The sequence below is a fragment of the Salvelinus fontinalis genome, chromosome 11 (assembly GCF_029448725.1).
Source record: "Salvelinus fontinalis isolate EN_2023a chromosome 11, ASM2944872v1, whole genome shotgun sequence".
Classification (NCBI taxonomy): Eukaryota; Metazoa; Chordata; class Actinopteri; order Salmoniformes; family Salmonidae; genus Salvelinus; species Salvelinus fontinalis.
Window position 1 is genome coordinate 42,444,374 of NC_074675.1, and position 19,571 is coordinate 42,463,944.

General features: G+C 41.8%; 1 protein-coding gene across 6 annotated transcripts in view; it reads right to left on the bottom strand.

Moving 5' to 3' along the window:
• LOC129865742 (Kv channel-interacting protein 4-like) overlaps positions 1–19,571 on the bottom strand; it is a 259,212-nt gene that overhangs the window by 9,500 nt on the left and 230,141 nt on the right. For all 6 annotated transcript variants that reach the window (XM_055938729.1, XM_055938732.1, XM_055938728.1 and 3 more), the window contains 2 exons: positions 7,380–7,449; positions 1,228–1,298 (listed from right to left, as the gene is read on the bottom strand). In XM_055938729.1, the coding sequence (XP_055794704.1) occupies positions 1,228–1,298; positions 7,380–7,449 (141 nt within the window). The remainder of the gene's footprint in view (positions 1–1,227; positions 1,299–7,379; positions 7,450–19,571) is intronic.

Below are 19,571 nucleotides of genomic sequence, written 5' to 3' on the forward strand. Positions count from 1 at the left end.
GGCTACCAAATTGACAGATAAGGCCCATGTTTTGTAAAATAGCTGAACTAAAGAAGCAAAAGAGAGGAAGGATTGCGAGGGAGAGGCCGTTAAATGAGCAGAGTAAATATGGATGATGAGAACAAAGAACATGACTCAAGGCGCACAGACAGTTCAACTGCGCCAAAGGAACGTAGGACAATGCAGTCGGAGGTAGAAAACAGAGACACACACACACTGATAGATGTATACTGCCTTCCTTGATGTTTTGGCTGCATGTGTTGACTAATAATTATAGGCCAAATGAATCCTTAGGGTAGTGGGGCATATATCAGACAGGCATTTGCATATGTAGGCTAGTATGCGGCCTAGTTAGGCTAGAAAATAATTAGCTACTGTAAGCTTATTGAACGCATTACAATTCATTCATTTGCACAAGTTTCTCATATGCCATAAAAATATTGCAACATCAGTCTTTGTGTGTGTGTGTGTATGTGTGTGCATGCATGCAGGTTTATCTATGGTGTAGTCAGTTAGCAATCGGCTAGACCTACTTATGATACTGCAACTGTCTTATGAGTAGATTGAAAGGCTTTCCCAAAAACATTTGGAATTAAACGTTAACTACTAAGTATGCCTACCTGGCAGAATGATATCATGATTATTATTTGTATGATTCGGGTGAGGATTTGGTTGGTAAACTCTGCCATCGTAGTAGCCTACAACGACATTGGTTCCCAGTAGATGGGTAAGCGGCAAAGTCAAAATTGGCTATGTTGTCCAAAATAATGAAAACACACATTTTCTTTTTGGTTTTAATTTCAAGTTAGGATTAAGCATAAGGTTAGCAGTGTGGTTAGGTTTAAAATCTGATTTTAAGAAGATACATTGTAGAAATAGGCAGGGTTTATAACTTTGCCACTTGCCCAGATAGTGACGATCAGAAACATCGCTAGACAAACACAGTCCTCTCTCGCTAGGTGCACAATTAAAATGACACTCAAGAATCACCCTAAAATATTGTTTTTGATGAGATTTTTGCATTAACATGGACTCAGAACATCCAATTGTCTTGTTTATGTAATGAAAAATATATATTTTGTGAGTTAAAAACTGGGGGGTGGGGGTGGTGATGCTGGGGCTGCTGTGGTGCAGCCAGCATGGCTGAAATGAGCCTAATTTAATTGCCAGTCCGTCACTGGATGTCAGTCAAAGGAATAGGATCTGAAGAAGGATACACAAGCTTACCTCAAAACTCACAGATCCATCTTTATCCGTGTCAAACGCGTTGAACAGAAAATGTGCATACATCGAAGCGTCTGAAATGAGAGACACACAGCCTCGGTCAAACATAGTGATGACCAGTCACAGCCTCAATTTAGACCGAAGATACAGGCCCACAGTGGTTCCAACTAGACATTTTCAAATGTTTTTGCTCCTTTGTTCAACATAAAAATCCATCCTAAGAACACAGAAAACAGAGTATGAAAGAGTTTGGATTCCTTTTTCTTTCTTGTTTTCACAGTTGCAAGCCTTTAAGTGAGATGTGTTATCGCTCCCTTTCATTCTCACTGCAAGAATAACAAAGCTGCATCTTCACACATGTTGTGGTTGGAACAGAGGTAAACCTCAAATATCTTCAGGCAGCATAAACAGAAGCGCGCGTGCGTGTGTGTGTGTGTGTGTGTGTGTGTGTGTGTGTGTGTGTGTGTGTGTGTGTGCGCGCGTGCGCGCGCGTGCGCGTGTGTGTGTGTGTGCGCGCGCACGTGCGCGTGTGTGTGTGCGTGCGTGCGTGTGTGTGTGTTTGCGGTAAAGATGGAAGTGTCAGTCTTGAGTTTCTTTTGTTGAGCTGTATAATACAGATGTTAGTCCACCAAACCCAAGGTACCCAGGGACACTATCAGAAAGGGCTCCAGCTAGTGTCACAGAAACAAAGGGAGCACAAAAAAACAAGCTATATAACGACATCACAATGTTACATTACTTCTTAACAGGAAATCCATCCTTTTACATTGGTCAATGAAGCAATAAGGCCAGAGGGGTTCTGGAGTATGGCCGATGCACCACAGCTAAGGGCTGTTCTTAAGCGCAACGCAACGCGGAGTGCCCGAACACATCCCTTATCCGTGGTATATTGGCCGTATACCACAAACCCCCGAGGTGCCTTATTGCTATTATAAACGGTGACCAACGTAAGTAGAGCAGTAAAAATAAATGTTTCGTCATACCCGTGGTCTGATATATCACGGCTGTCAGCCAATCGGCATTCAGGGCTCGAACCACCCGGTTTATAATAAGAGACATACTGTAACATCTATGACATCAGTGGTCACCAACCGGTCGATCGCGATCCACTGGTCCATCTTCAAGGCATTCCTAGTCGATCACCAAAAATGTCTGTAGAAAAGCCAACCATAAAGGCTTGCTCTCCTTTTTTTATTTGTTTGTGTTGCGCTATTGCCGGTAGGTGCACTTGATTCAAAAGCCCTGCGCACCGGGTAGACAAAGTGTTCCCATTTTGAACCATTTTAGTTTGTCTGAAAAGACAAACTCTACCTACCGGGCGGACCGGGAGATCTGTGGCTAAATCGAGTGGACCTAATGCACTCCGTGCCTACAGCTTCCACAACCCCAGCCACAGCAAAGTTTGATTCTAGACTACATGATATTTCAAAACTTTTAAAGACCATGACCAGAGAGACTGTCAAAGAATACAGCAAAGAGCTACTGTTGAGGAGAATTGATCTTTGTGTGAGTTTGGCTGCCACACACTACTGTTATACACATACAGTTTGTATAGAAACGCTATTTTGATTAGGTTTCTAACGTACTATAGGCTCTTGTACTGTATTATTGTAAAATAAATGAAGATATGTGTTTTACAGCGGTCGACAGATCTACCCATATCCTCAGAGTTCACACAGAGTTTGGTCTCTCTTTCTGTAATGAAGAGCAACCAGAGCCATATATTTATATGGTTATGGAGACATCATATAAAAGTGAATTGGGGGACACATTCACCAGTGTTCTTCGTCATTTGTCTTATTTGATACAGTGTCTTATAGTTTTTTTTTTTTTAAACATCATGTGTGAATTAGAACCTGGGGAGAACTTCAGAGTAGAAAAATATTACCTCAGGGCAGTGTGAACTCTAAATGAACTGAATATCGATATGCCATAGAAAGTCCAGGCGCTTATTTCCAAGAACCAAAACCCCTCTTTTTTCCAGGTAGACCAATTGCAATGACCCAATTCCACTGGATAATCAAAAGCAAAAGCACATTTGGTCCGGGCAAAGGAAAACCTCATTATAAAATGGGCTAAGCGTTTTTCACCCCCTATTCCTAGTCAGTAAGGGAGGGGTCATTCTTGAATTGTATTGGTAAATGCTGTCCCTTGACTTTGAGACAATGAAAAAACACTTAAAATGGAAAATGTATTTTGTCATTTATTTAACTGTTATTTAATGAGAAAACATATGTAAGTCCTTTATACTGCAAAATATATATTTGTATGCATTGTAGAAACTACTGGGGGCTAGCAAATTGGCTTGTCCCACTGGTGATAGGATTTCTTTGATAATTTGGTGTCTAAATCCAGTGTCACTTGGTGTTACTCAATTTAAATCAAGGGAAATAACATTGTAAGCAAAATTATTAATCATATCTCTTTAGTAAATTATTTTTAAAGGTTTGATGACCTTAGATTTGAGAATTTGTGGCCTCCATTTCAGTTTACCAAAAATGTCTCATTGGTGTTACCATCATTGGTGTTACCTCTCCTACTGGTGGCACAATGTTATCATAATGATAAACATAATTTAAAGTCATTAAGCTACCATATTAGTTGATTTAGAATGGGAAGAAGTACCCAAATACATTTTAAATAAATAAACAATCTAGAAAAATGAAGTGAATTTTCCACACTGTCTTGCCCAAACGCCACCGTAATTTAAGAACAACCCGGATAAAACAGCAAAAGCGAAAGAAAAACATGAAACGGTCTTCAGATATAATGGTGCCGGAGGAGATGGCTGACATTTTACGGTCTCCTAACCAATTGTGCGATTGTGTGGTTTTATTTGCGTTATTTGCAACTTATTTTTGTATTTTGAGCTTCTAGATATCAGGACAGCGATTACTCATTGGACAAATATGTTTTCTTTAACGAATCGGACGCGAAGGATCTACTTCAGACACCCGACAAGGCCCAAATCCCTGTGATTTGCATGAGAAAGAGACTGAGATATCGGGGACGTAGGTCGGGGTGCCTTGTAAGGATCCGACGGCGAGTGGGTAAACTGCCTCTACCATCAGTCCTATTAGCCAACATACAATCATTGGATAACAAAATAGATGAGCTACGATCACGAATTATCTACCAACGGGACATTAGTAACTGTAATATCTTAAGTTTCACCGAGTCGTGGCTGAACGACAACATGAATAACGTACAGCTGGCGGGGTTTACCCTGCATCGGCAAGGTAGAACAGCCGCCTCCGGTAAGACAAGGGGTGGCGGTCTATATTTGTAAACAACAGCTGTTGCATGAAATCTAATAGTAAGGAAGTCCTGAGGTTTTTCTGACCTGAGGTAGAGTATCTCATGATAAGCTGTAGACAACACTATTACCAAGAGAGTTTTCATCTAGATTTTTCATAGCTGTCTATTTACCACCACAAACCGAAGCTGGCACTAAGTCCGCACTCAATGAGCTGTATAAGGCCATAAGCAAACAGGAAAACACCATCCAGAGGCAGCGCTCCTAGTGGCAGGGGACTTTAATGCAGGGAAACTTAAATCTGTTTAAACTAATTACTACCAGCATGTTAAATGTGCAACCAGAGGGAAAAAAAAACTCTAGACCACCTTTACTCCAAACACAGAGACGCGTACAAAGCTCTCCCTCGCCGTCCATTTGGCAAATCTGACCATATATCCTCCTGATTCCTGTACGTGACTGTACGTACATACCCCAACCAGAAGCCATGGATTACAGGCAACATCCGCACTGAGTTAAAGGGTAGCACTGCCGCTTTCAAGGACCGACACTCTAACCCAGATGCTTATAAGAAATTCCGCTATGCCCTCCGACCAACCATCAAACAGGCAAAGCGTCAATACAGGACTAAGATTGAATTGTATTACACCAGCTCCGACGCTCGTTGGATGTAGCAGGGCCTGCAAACTATTACAGATTACAAAGGGAAGCACAGCCGTGAGCTGCCCAGTGACACCAGCCTACCAGACAAGCTAAATTACTTCTATGCTCGCTTCGAGGCAAATAACACTGAAGCAGACATGAGAGCATCAGCTGTTCCGGACAACTGTGTGATCACGCTCTCCGTAGCCGATGTAAGTAAGACCTTTATACAGGTCAACATTTACAAGGCCGCAGGGCCAGACGGATTACTAGGACGTGTACTCCAAGCATGCGCTGACCAACTGGCAAGTGTATTTTCAACCTGTCCCTGACTGAGTCTGTAATACCAACATGTTTCAAGCAGACAACCATAGTCCCTGTGCACAAGAACACTAAGGTAACCCGCCGAAATGACTACCGACCCATAGCACTCGCGTCTGTAGCAATGAAGTGCTTTGAAAAGCTGGTCATGGCTCACATCAACACCATTATCCCAGAAACCCTAGACCCACTCCAATTTGCATACCGCCCCAACAGATCCACAGATGATGCAATCTCTATTGCACTCCACACTTCCCTTTCCCACATGGACAAAAGGATCCCCTATGTGAGGATGCTATTCATTGACTACAGCTCAGCGTTCAACACCATAGTGCCCTCAAAGCTCATCACTAAGGTAAGGAGCCTGGGACTAAACACCTCCCTCTGCAACTGGATCCTGGACTTCCTGACATGCCGCCCCAGGTGGTAAGGGTAGGTAACAACATATCTGCCACGCTGATCTTCAACACGGGGGCCCCCCAGGGGTGCGTGCTCAGTCCCCTCCTGTACTCCCTGTTCACTCATGACTGCACACCATCATTAAGTTTGCCGTCGATACAACAGTGGTAGGGCTGATCGGCAACAACGATGAGACAGCCTATAGGGACGAGACCAGAGACCTGGCCGTGTGGTGCCAGGATAACAACCTCTCCTTCAACGTGAACAAGACAAAAGAGATGATTGTGGATTACAGGAAAAGGAGGACCGAGCACACCCCCATTCTCATCGATGGGGCTGTAGTGGAGCAGATTGAGAGCTTCAAGTTCCTTGGTGTCCACATCACCAACAAAATATCATGGTTCAAACACACCAAGACAGTCGTGAAGAGGGCACGACAAAATCTATTCCCCCTCAGGAGACTGAAAAGATTTGGCATGGGTCCTCAGATCCTCAAAAAGTTCTACAGCTTCACCATCAAGAGCATCCTAACTGGTTGCATCACTGCCTGGTATGGCAACTGCTCGGCCTCTGACCGCAAGCCACTACTGAGGGTAGTGCATACGGCCCAGTACATCACTGGGGCCAAGCTTCCCGTGTCAGAGGAAGGCCCTAAAAATTGTCAAAGACTCCAGCCACCCTAGTCATAGACTGTTCTCTCTGCTACCGCACAGCAAGTGGTACCGGAGCGCCAAGTCTAGGTCCAAAAGGCTTCCAGCTTCTACCCCCACAAGCCATAAGACTCCTGAATAGCTCATCAAATGGCTACCCAGACTAATTTGCATTGTCCCCCCCCTCCTCTTTTACGCTGCTGCTACTCTCTGTTTATTATCTTTGCATAGTCACTTTTACTCTACCTACATATACATATTACCTCAATTACCTCGACTAACCAATGCCCCCGCTCATTGACTTTGTACCGGTACCCCCTGTATGTAGCCTTGCTACTGTTATTTTACTGCTGCTATTTAATTATTTGTTATTTATCTATTTTTTACTCACCATTTATTTTTCTTAACTGCATTGTTGGCTTGTAAAGTAAGCATTTCATTAAGTTCTACACTTAGTGACAAATAAAATTAGATTTTATTTGATTTCCATTTTGTAATGCGATATTCTTCTATTCCTTCTCATTACCTTTTTTAACATTTTTTGTCTGCCTCCTATGCCTAAAATGGAGACATTGCTTGAGATAATCAATCAAGTTGATTACAGAATGCAGTAAAAGAGTTGAAAAGAAACAAGAACCTCCAGCTGATCTAGAAGCTTCCCCAACCAGGGTCGTGTTCAATAGGTAAAAACAGAAAGTGTTTTGAAACGGAAAACAACCAAACTTTTTGGAGAAGTTTAAGTAGTATATTCTCTGTTTCAAAGCCTTTTTCTCCCATTTTGTGGATATTGAACACAACCCAGGGTTAAATATTTCAGCCCTAAAGCAGTATGGATGGTGGGAGCCATTTGTCAAGCAGAACAATTCTCACCAGATGTGTCAACATACCTCCCTGTGGGAAGAACTGGGAGTAGATGACTTTGAAGGTGTCCTCATTGACCACGCCACTAGGGCACTCCTGCAAAGGAAAAAGGAAATATCATTCCATAATTCATTAGAAATCTTAATGTTTTGAGGGTATACAGTGTGTTTACATTTACATTGTTTACAAACACTGGACTAAAACAAGCTTATTTGGGCTCATGAGGCATTTCTAAGTTATATTCTTCAAGAATCAATGGGTATCTATCATTCATTTATATGTCCAAAAATGGATGTAGCAACTAAGGTCTGTAGCTTTAAATGTTTCTCAATTAAAACATGTTTTCAAAAGGCTAGTTGATTTGAACAGAGGGTCTTTTCTTCAGGCCAACAAGGTATTCCCAGTTTGCCTCTAGAAAACCTCTGACAACCTCCTATGCTGCAAGACGTGATAGAAGCAATCCTTTCTACTGATGTGAAAAGGACCGCCGTAGCCTTTCATTGGCACGATACAGTTGATTCAGCTTTCCACTGTATATGAGGAGAAACTATACATAAAAGGCTCTGATTTCATTCAGTGCTTTGGAGTAAAAATTAAATGGCCCATTCAATGTTGTCCAAATCCAAGAATAAAGGAAAATGCAAGCCAAGCTCCGACCAATTTCTCATCCAAGGCCTTTTTAACTTCTTGAGAATACAGGGGGTGCTGTTTCGCATTAGCATAATTGCCTCTACAGATTAAACTGCCTCTTATTCAATTATTGCTGTTACTATATGCATATAACCATATACCATTGGATAGAAAACAAGCTATGGTTTCTAAAACCGTTCCAATTGAGTCTCTGAGTCAAACACAGGTCATTTCACAGCACTTTCCCTGAGCCAGAAGAAGATTGCAAGATGTGTATGCTCGCTTCAACGCTCTGCCTATATATGGTCACGCGACCTATGACCCGAATCACACTTCCTTCTTCTTCCTCTGGGTGTCTGGAAGACGTCAGAGGAGAAATTTTTTGTTTATCTTGTACTGACGTGAAATAAGACCTATTTCTTTAGCGTGACCGACAACTTCCGGTTTCTGAAATGCGCGTTTTCAGAGGTGGCATTGTCTTTTGTTATGCTGACGTTACGGATGAAAACTATCTCCGTGTCGAAGTTTGTTTGATACATGTGACCATATCACCGTAATGTATGTTTTTTCAATATAGTTTAATCAGATTATTAGAATTTTTTCGGGAGTTTTGCCGTGTTCCGTTCTTTGAGTTTTTTAACTTTGGACATGGACCGTGCCAGTCGACCAGTACCCAGGCTAAATGAAGAGGGGAGGTTGCCATTGTGAATGGATTGAACGACTCATCAGGACTAAGGACACCTTGATCAACATTCTGATGAAAGACCAGCAATAGTAAGACCCAATTTACGATGTTATTTCATATATCTGTCGTGCATGTGAACTGGTCGGGCGCGTCCAGCCGGTTCTGGCTGGCCTGGTTATGCTAATTTAGCGATACATTTTGTTTTCGCTATAAAACATTTAAAAAATCTGAAATATTGTTTGGATTCACCAGATGTTGGGCTTTCAATGTCTGTACGCTGTGTATTTTTTCTGAAATGTTTTAAGACAAGTAATTAGTTATATAACGTTGGTCTCTGTAATTGTTCTAGCTGCATCAGCACTATATCAGATTGCAGCTGCAATGTAGAACTGTGATTTATACCTGAAAAATGCACATTTAAAAAAAAAAAACTATGCTATACCATAAATATGTTATCAGACTGTCATCTTATGAATTTGTTTGTTAGTTAGTGGCTATCAATATCTTAGTTTAGCCGAATTGGTGATAGCACCTGATGGAGTAAGAAACTGTTGGAGTAAGAAAATGGTGTCATTTTGCTAACGTGTTTAGCTAATAGATTTACATATTGTGTCTTCCCTGTAAAACATTTAAAAAATCTGAAATGGTGGTTTTATTCACAAGATCTGTGTCTTTCATTGGGTGTCTTGGACTTGTGATTTAATGATATTTAGATGCTACTATTTAATTGTGACGCTATGCTAGCGATGCTAATCAGTGTGGGGGGTGTGGGGGGTGCCCCCGGATCCGGGTTAGGTACTCTGTAGAGGTTTTAAAGCTACCAAGCTGTAGACGTCTGGCCCCATTCATAAACCTAAGAGACACTTATATGAGTACTCTTATGCAACTTTTCAAAAGCCAGTCTTTTCAGAAAAAGAAACATCCAGAGAAGAGTGTTGTTAGCGCATAACCTCAGCATTGAGATGTGTTGGAGGCGGGGAAGCCTTGTTTTCATTATCGACGTATTACCAGCCAGCATTCACACGGCCCGGCTATTCAATTTTGGGAGTGCGTTTTTCACCACAGGAAAATATTTCACCCGTGCTGACAATCTCTCAACAAAAAGGTATGAGGGAATAGACTACCCACATTTTCAATACAAGAATCGACCCTTAGGCAAGGCAATATGGGGTTGCAGGAATTCATAAGAGAGACCATATCAAGGTGAGGTGATACATACAAACATTGGTTGACATTCTCTTTTTACACAATTCATGCATTTGGACAGTGGTTTTCTTGATTTACAGTAAATGGGACCCGGGATGCCAGGATACTGTAGCTGGGGGGGGGGGGGGGCAAACGCTTGAAAGTGAAAAAGAAAATATATACATAAGCTATGTGAAGGTAAGAACATTTTGCTGTTACTATGCCTTATTGGGTTGTGTTTTCTAAACCTTCCCTATATGAAACTATGAAAAGCTTCAACCAGATAAAACATACACTTTCATAGTCCTCGCATACAGTACTGAAAGAGGGCCAAAAGTCAAATGAAACCAAAAAACAATAAGAGTTTATGAAACATGTTTCCTGCAAATACACTGGCAATCTGTGGGAAGTGTTTTTCATATAATTGCAAAGAACTACAGTATGGCTTGCATATCAGATGCATTTGGCTGGCCATTATCAACCTTTCATTTTTAGTAGTTGCTCTTATCCAGAGCAATGTACAGGAGCAACTAGGGTTTAAGTGACTTGCTCAAGGGCACATCAACACATTTTTCACCTAGTCTGCGCGGGGATTCAAACCAGCAACCTTTCAATTACTGGCCCAACACTCTTAACCACTAGGCTACCTGCTGCCCACACCCTTGAGTGAGCGTGGGGAAAAGTGTATCGACCATTATACCCAAAAGGGAAACGGGAAAATACAGAGGGATTTTAAAATGGTGTCCTTTGAGAGAAAAATGAGGCTTGGCTCCTTCCTCAAGTCAAATAGCTATACAGTATCCTGCCCTTGTCTGCTAAATGGAAATCTATAATGTTTGACATTGAAGCCCTTAAGAATTGTATTAGCCTATCATGTAGGCTTCTGGAGCTAGCCTTTAGGTAATAGAGCTAACTTTTCATACAGAGTAGAATACTGAAAAAAAAAAATCCATTTTGGTTTAGAAATCCACCAAGGACACCGTCTAAAAAGATCAATCATTGACATGAATAATTTGTTGTTAAACAATGAACAGTAGCGTACACTTCCATTTTTATCTTGCCTCTGTACAAGACAGAACTAGAATATAAATCTTGCAATGCATGCACATACATACAATATCATTACTTGTGTCTCATTTTGTAATCAGAAGGACATGAATGGATTCCCAGCTCAAGACACCATATTTACATTGTAGTCATTTAGCAGACGCTCTTAGACCACAGCAACTTGCAGGAGAAATTAGGGTTACGTGTCTTGCTCAAGGGCACATTGGCAGATTTTCCCCTTAGTTGGCTTGGGGATTCAAACCAGCAACCTTTCTGTTACTGGCCCAACGCTCTTAACCACTAGGCTACCTGCCGCTCATTAAGGTCTCACCAACCCCCTGTTGGGCTGCTGATAACAATGATAACACTTAAGCTATGTGCTTCGAAAACATTCACAGCTCACAATGTAACAAAGCTTTGTCTCCGTAAAAGGAGCAAGATAAACGGCAGGCATGTGGGGATGGTTCCTTATATAGCCTCTAGCAGGGTTACTAAAGTACTATTTGAGAAAGTCCATTCACACAAAGTTCCGGGTGAATATTGTCTTTTATCGGCGTAGTAACAAACCACCACCTCACAACTCATGCAACCCCAAACTGTCTACTGTATATAATACCATACATCTCCCACTGTTTGGAAACGGATGACCATTGTGAAATAATTATGGGCAAAAAAGGGAAGACCACTAAATAAATGAAACATGGGCCTGAGCAATGTTGAAATAATCCATCAAGTTGAACGGTGTAAAGACTACATAAAGTAGTGGTTGTAGTAGCTTTCCAGGTTGGTCTCTTATGGTTCTGAATGAGTATTCATTTACTGAGGCAACACATTTCATTGCTATGGTGGTGTAACAGTATAACTTTAGTACGTCCCCTCGCCCCGACACGGGCGCGAACCAGGGACCCTCTGCACACATCAACAACTGACACCCACGAAGCATCGTTACCCATCGCTCCACAAAAGCCGCGGCCCTTGCAGAGCAAGGTGCAACACTACTTCTAGGTTTCAGAGCAAGTGACGTAACTGATTGAAACGCTAGTAGCGCGTACCCGCTAACTAGCTAGCCATTTCACATCCGTTACAGTGTCACTGAGGCGCAATAGCCCAAAACAACAATGAAAAACTTTGATAGAAACAAAATTTACTTAAATGATCGTGTTGCAAACTGAATGAACTTGACACAAACACAATTAACTTACACAAACAAAGTGCTAATTGGCCACAAAAGGTCACTTAATGATAGTCGACACAAATATTTACAACATTTGTAGAACTTGTACATGCATGCAAACACTGTATACAACTCCAAGGGAGAGAGTGAAGGGTGATAATTGTGTGGGCCACAGCTGTTGTTTCGATATTTGTGGGTGAGGACCAACTACATAAACACAGCTGGTAGGTGGCACCCTTAGACTTTAAGAGCAGGGCTGCATGCCTTGACAAGGAGCAAATCACATTAACACCAGCAGACTTTTGATCAGCACACACGTTTGTGTGTATGAGCGTCAATGTGTTTCCCCACTGAGCTAAAGCCTACCACGAGTATTCAAGTTTCAGGCAATACTTTTCCTCAAATAACATCTAAAACTCCTCAGAACCTTGCACAACAGGCGCAAGATCAAGAGAGGTTTGAGTTGTAAAAGTTTGCACCAAAGTTACCAGTGAGTGCGCTCCAGGCATACTGTAACTTTACACCTCAGTGTCTGCTCAATTGTCTCAGATGGTCTCTGATATGACCGAGTCTGCAGAAGAGAGATGGAGGAACAGTTTACCCTGGGTGGGTAGGGTAGTAAGTACCCCGGGACCCACGTGTTTGGGTCCCCAGATGGCTCATGGTTTTGGGGGAACGAGGGGAAAAGCTAGATCTTTGTTGTTTCATAAACCCCTTTTAATATCCTGTGATTAGCTTAGGTCGAGAAGACCCTCGATTTACCCGGAAAGCAGGCGAGAACACAAAGTTTGAATTTAAGTTTGTGTCCAGTTTTTCTTTTGGCTGTTTTGTGACCTGATTCTGTCACAAGTTAACTGTAAGGGAGCTATGAAGTGTGTTGTGGTGTTAACATCTTACCTCTCTGAGGATTGTCTTACTAGGATATACTGGGTATACAGTCCACCGCTTATTCTGTCTGTCTAAGCTTGATCTAGTCCTGGCTTTAAAAGTCCTGTGTTGGGAATTGTAGGTTACACAATGAGGGTGTCAAAGTAATAATGATCACATATACAGTGCCTTCAGAAAGTATTCATACCCCTTGACTTATTACACATTTTATTGTGTTACAGCCTGAACTCAAAATGGATTGAATAGTATATTTTTCTCACCCATCGCCACACAATACCACATAATGACGAAGTAAAAACATGTTTTAAGATTTTTTTTTTATGCTAATTTAATGAAAATGAAATACAGAAATATCGAATTTACATAAGTATTCACACCCCTGAATCAATACATTTTAGAATCACCTTTGACAGCGATTACAGCTGTGAGTCTTTCTGGGTAAGTCTCTAAGAGCCTTTGCACACCTGGATTGAACAATATTTCCACATTATTCTTTTAAAAATTCTTCAAGCTGTGTCAAGTTGGTAGATGATTATTGCCACACAGCCATTTTCAAGTCTTGCCATAGATTAAAGCCGATTTAAGTTTAAACTGTAACTACGCCACTCGGGAGCATTCACTTTCTTCTTGGTAAGCAACTCCAGTGTATATTTGGCCTTGTGGTTTAGGTTATTGTCCTGCTGAAAGGAAAATGTGTCTCCCAGTGTCTGTTGGAAAGCAGACTGAACCAGGTTTTCCTCTAGGATTTTGCCTCTACTCCTTCTCTTTTTATCCTAAAACACTCCCTAGTCCCTGTCGATGACAAGCATACCCATAACATGATGCAGCCACCACCATGCTTGAAAATATGAAGTGGTACATAGTGATGTCTTGTGTTGGATTTGCCCAAAAATAACACTTCACATTCAGGACATAAAATGTATTTCTTTGCCACATCTTTTGCAGTTTTACTTCAGTGCCTTAATGGGAAAAAAATTGCACAGTCTTCCTTCTTTCACACTTAGGCTTCCTTCTTTTCACTCTGTTCTTTAGGTTAGTATTGTGGACTAACTACAAAGTTGTTGATCCATCCTCAGTTTTCTATCTATTCTATCTATCCTAACTGAGTTAGGAAAGACGCCTTTATCTTGTAGTGACTGGGTGTATTGATACACCATCAAAAGTGTAATTTATAACTTCACCATGCTCAAATGGATATTCAATGTCAGCTTTTTTTTACCCATCTACCAATAGCTGCCCTTCTTTGCGTAACACGCGCTCCAGCAGGTATATCTCACTGGTCGTCCCCAAAGCCAACACCTCCTTTGGCCGCCTTTCCTTCCAGTTCTCTGCTGCCAATGACTGGAACGAATTGCGAATTGCAAAAATCGCTGAAGTTGGAGACTTATATCTCCTTCACTAACTTTCCGCATCAGCTATCTGAGCAGCTTACAGATCGCTGCAGCTGTACACAGTCCATCCAATCTACCTACCTCATCCGCATATTGTTTTTATTCACTTTTTTGCACACCAGTATTTCTACTTGCACATCATCATCTGCACATCTATCACTCCATTGTTAATTTGCTAAATTGTAATTACTTCGTATCTATTGCCTATTTATTGCCTTACCTCCTCACGCCATTTGCACACACTGTATATAGACTTTTTATATTGTGTTATTAACCCTACGTTTGTTTATTCCATGTGTAACTCTGTGTTGTTGTTTGTGTCGCACTGCTTTGTTTCATCTTCGCTAGGTCGCAGTTGTTAATGAGAACTTGTTCTCAACTGGCCTACCTGGTTAAATAAAGGTGAAATAAATAAAAAATAATCATAATAATATTGGAAAACCTCCATGGTCCTTGTGGTTGAATATGTGTTTGAAATTCACTGCTCGTCTGAGGGACTTTACAGATAATTGTATGTGTGGGGTACATAGATGAGGTAGTTATTCAAAAATCATGTTAAACACTATTCTTGCACACAGAGTCCAACTTATTATGGGACTTTAAGGACATTTTTATCTCCTTAACTTATTTAGGCTTGCCACTCAAGACATTTCAGCTCTATCTTTTTAAAGAATCTGGAAACATTTCTAGAAACATAATTCCACTTTGACATTATGGGGAATTGTGTGTAGGTCAGTGACACAACATTGAATCCATTTAATTTCAGGCTGTAACAACCAAATATGGAAAAAGTGTGAATACTTTCTGAAGGCACTGTATTTTACAAATGCATAATCATGGATATTGCAGTAATTCTAATATACTATACCTCAGATATTTGTTTGTCAGACAATCTCCATATAAGCTATTACACTAAACAAATATATAAACGCAACATGTAAAGTGTTGGTCCCATGTTTCATGAGCTGAAAATCCCTGAATTTCCATAAACACAAAAAAGCTTATTTCTCTAAAATTGTGTGCACAAATTGGTTAAACAGCAAGATATCCTTTGCCAAGATATCAAGAAGCTGATTAAACAGCACTATCATTACACAGATGCATCTTGTGCTGGGGACAATAAAGGAACACTCTAAAATGTGAATTTTTTTCACACAACACAATGCCACAGATGTCTCAAGTTTTGAGGGAGCGTGGAATTGGCATGCTGACTGCAAGAATGCCCACCAGAGCTGTTGCCAGATAATTGAATATTAATTCCTCTACCTTAAGCCACCTCCAACATCGCTTAAGAGAATTTGGCATTATGTCCAACCGGCCTCACAACTACGTGTATGGCGTTGTGTGGGGGAACGGTTTGCTGTTGTCAACGTTGTGAACAGAGTGCCCCATGGTGGCGGTGGGGTTATGGAATGGGCAGGTATAAGCTACGGACAACGTACACAATTGCATTTAGCGATGACAATTTGAATGCACAGAGATACCGTGACGAGATCCTGAGGCCCATTGCCGTGCTATTCATCCGCCGCCATCACCTCATGTTTTAGCATGATAATGCACTGCCCCATGGCGCAAGGATCTGTACATAATTCCTGGAAGCTGAAAAGGTCCCAGTTCTTCCATGGCATGCATACTCCGTGTTGAATCAACTTCAAACCTAATCACTAAACCAATCAAGGTGTCTGTTGTACAGACACAAAGTTCGACGTAGACAATATTTATTTGGAGCCTTTGTTGTTTCGCAAAGCTAGTGCTAATTAAAACAGTGTTTTGTGTTCTTGTCAACCCTCCCATCCCCTCCACACTGCTTGTTCACGCTGCATGAGGCCATACAGAGTACAGTAATTATGCTCAGAATGGTTACAGTACGTTGCGACATTAAACTGCTTCCCTTATTTCAGCCCTATTGTCTGCCAATCAAAATATGGTTGTGAGTCGCGCAGAGTGGAAATGCAGTGTGTTCACACTATCCTTGAAACCCCAGAGACTGTTGCGAGGTTACAGATGTCAACACTAATTGGACATAGTGACTAAATGGCAAAGTAATGAAGAATGGCTGGGTCCCAAACAAAGAAACGTCATACCGCTGCCCTTTATGCAGTGCAGTGAGTCGCCCTAGCACATTTGAGGAGGCCAGATGAAAGAAATGTGTATAGAGATGCAATAATATTGCTTTAATTTATCCAGTCCCTCCAGAGTGATGAAGGCAAGTCGACAAGGGCAGGGAGAATGTGGGAAGTTTTCCGTTTGGAATCAAGCCAATTGACTAAAATGTAAGCCACCACCTAAACAACAACATCTTCACTTGAGATCACGCAACAGATTGCTACATGTTTTGCTTTTCACTGAGAACATAGAGTTCACACTGCACCTAAAGTTGTTAAGAGCTCAAGAGGAGAGGGTTTGATCAAGGCCAGCGAAGACAGGTAAAGTGGTCAAGCCTGCTGAAAGAGACAGCTAAAATGTTTTCTGTATTGATTCCATCAAAACGCAGGGGCTAGAGAACCCGCAAAAACGGCCACTTACATTCCGTGAGGTGAGGTCAAGTTCATCTCGATCATGGTGACATAAATCTCACTGAGACCAGAGAGCTCATCTCAATTTTGGGGAGAATGGAAACCTACTAAAGCCAAATAGAAAAATGTCCAGTGAATGTTGTCAGCATGTTGGTGTGCTGATATGATTGGTCTGTCAATCAATATCAACATAGAGTAAAATCTCACAATATTGTTACTCTATGACAGTGCACTTCTCTACATATGGGTTTGAATGGGTCTGAGATGACTCAATGTATCTGTATTCATTTGATAAACTTGTGAAATGAACTCATCCATGAGAAGAAAATCATAACTAATTTGTGGAATGCAAAACCCAGCCGCACGTGAAATTCCTTACAATGACTCATCTCGTCAAGGTCGGGGAAGGAAGTGTATGTGGAGAATCAAGCTACTGACTGAGACGTTTTAACAGCGGCGTCTCCACTGATGTATTTTAAAGTGTCATAATCTGAGATGGCAATCTGATGCCCCATGCCGATCCCCTAGCTCTGAATTCCTGAGCAGTGTGGAAGAATTGGTCAGACGTGAGGAGATTGGGTTGCTATTGTCAGGAGTCTGGGATGATGTCGGCAATGCGAGAAACAACCTTCATACCGCGTCTGACCATAAAGCCGAGCCAATATCATTGAACATGCAAGACCAAATGTCACCTTAAAACAGTCTTAGCGAAAGAGGAGAGAAAACAAAAATCTCTAGAGGTAGGGGAAGGGGTCTTAAAAATGTTTTGATGGGAGATTCCATAGGGACAAGGTGTCAGGGGACTACATGGTGACAATTAAGAGCCGTCTCAGGCATTAGAGAACTTATCAGCCCTTATTTCCAGTCTCCTGTGGTGAAGGGCTAATGGGTAGACTTCCCCTATGCGCATCACAGGGTCTCTGGGTAGTGTCCACCGGGACCAGGGCCACTCGGGATGCGGGTGTCATAGGCCGTGGGCCTACCCATTTGTCACCAGACAATTTGGGTCAAGTTAATTCTGGGTCATCTCATTACAGTTCTTAACAGAGGTGACAAAGACCTTTTTATTGTACACTTGCCGCTCTAAAGAACTTTGTGTGACCTGATTGTTCGTTAGTCATTAGATAGTATGTAGAATGCATTTGAGGTGTGACCTAATTGTTCCTTGAGTACTCATCCTTGAGTATTCTCGAGTGAGGTACACTACATGGCCTAAAGTATGTGGACACGTACTCATCGAACATCTCATTATAAAATCATGGGCATTAATATGGAATTGGTCACCCCTTTGGTGCTATAACAGCGTCCACTCTTCTGGGAAGGCTTTCCACTAGATGTTGGAACGTTGCTGCGGGGACTTGCTTCCATTTAGCCACAAAAGCATTAGTGAGGTCGGGCACTGATGTTGGGGGATTAGGCCTGGCTTGCAATTGGACTTCCAATTCATCCCAAAGGTGTTTGATGGGATCGAGGTCAGGGCTCAGTGCAGGCCAGTCAAATTCTTCCACACCAATCTCAGCAAACCATTTCTGGATGGACCTTGCTTTGTGCAAGGGGGAATTGTCATGCTGAAACAGGAAACGTCTATCCCCAAACTAGAATGTCATTGTAGCTGTAGCATTAAGATTTCCCATCACTGGAACTAAGGGTCCTAGCCAGAACCAGGAAAAACAGCCCAAGAAAATTATTCCTCCTCCACCAAACTTTACAGTTGGCACTATGCATTAGGGCAGGTTGCGTTCTCCTGGCAACCGCCAAACCCAGTTTTGTCTGTCAGACTGCTAGATGGTGAAGCGTGATTCATCACTCCAGAGAACGCGTTTCCACTGCTCCAGTGTCCAATGGTGGCGAGCCAACGCTCTGGATAACATAAAAACAGCTCTGCTAGGGCGAGTAAAATGGTCAGAGTGAACGGTTCTCTCATTTGTGTTAGCTTGTGTGCTTGACTGCTGATGTTAGGTCAGCATGCTCGGATCAACCGTACTCCTCAGCCAGAGCGTCCAGTGTGCTCTATGAACGCTCCGAGAGCAAAACGAATGGACAATCTGACAACGTTCTGAGTTTACGAACACCCAGAGCACACTCTGGCACTCCAGATGACATTTATGAACACACCCATAGTATAAACCAGCCTTTAGTCTTGAAATCTTTGGTTGTTTAATACATGGCCTCACATGTGAATCCTTAAAGAGATGGGTGGGGCTAAAGCTTAAGAGGGTGTGAACGATGCTGAATGGGTGTAGACAAAGAAGAGGTCTCCAGTAGGTGTCCCAAAACATTCCAAGGGCCATGTCTCAAAAATGAGGTTACAAGTTTATCAACTTTCAAAGCATAATTACTTTCCCATTGTTCCTCAAATATAGTGTATGATATACCATATACCAAGTCTCTACTTTAATAAACTGCCCAAAAAAATACAAAATCTAAATTTGCAACATAAGACGGAATCGAGCCCGGTCGGTCACATAGAGTTGAACACCTTAGCCAAATACACTTAAACTCACCTTTTCACAATTCCTGACATTTAATCCTAGTAAAAATTCCCTGTTTTAGGTCAGTTAGGATCACCACTTTATTTTAAGAATGTGAAGGCGTGTCTCTAGGAGACACGTCTCCTTCCTGAGCGGTATGACGGCTGCGTGGTCCCATGGTGTTTATACTTGCGTACTATTGTTTGTACAGATGAACGTGGTACCTTCAGG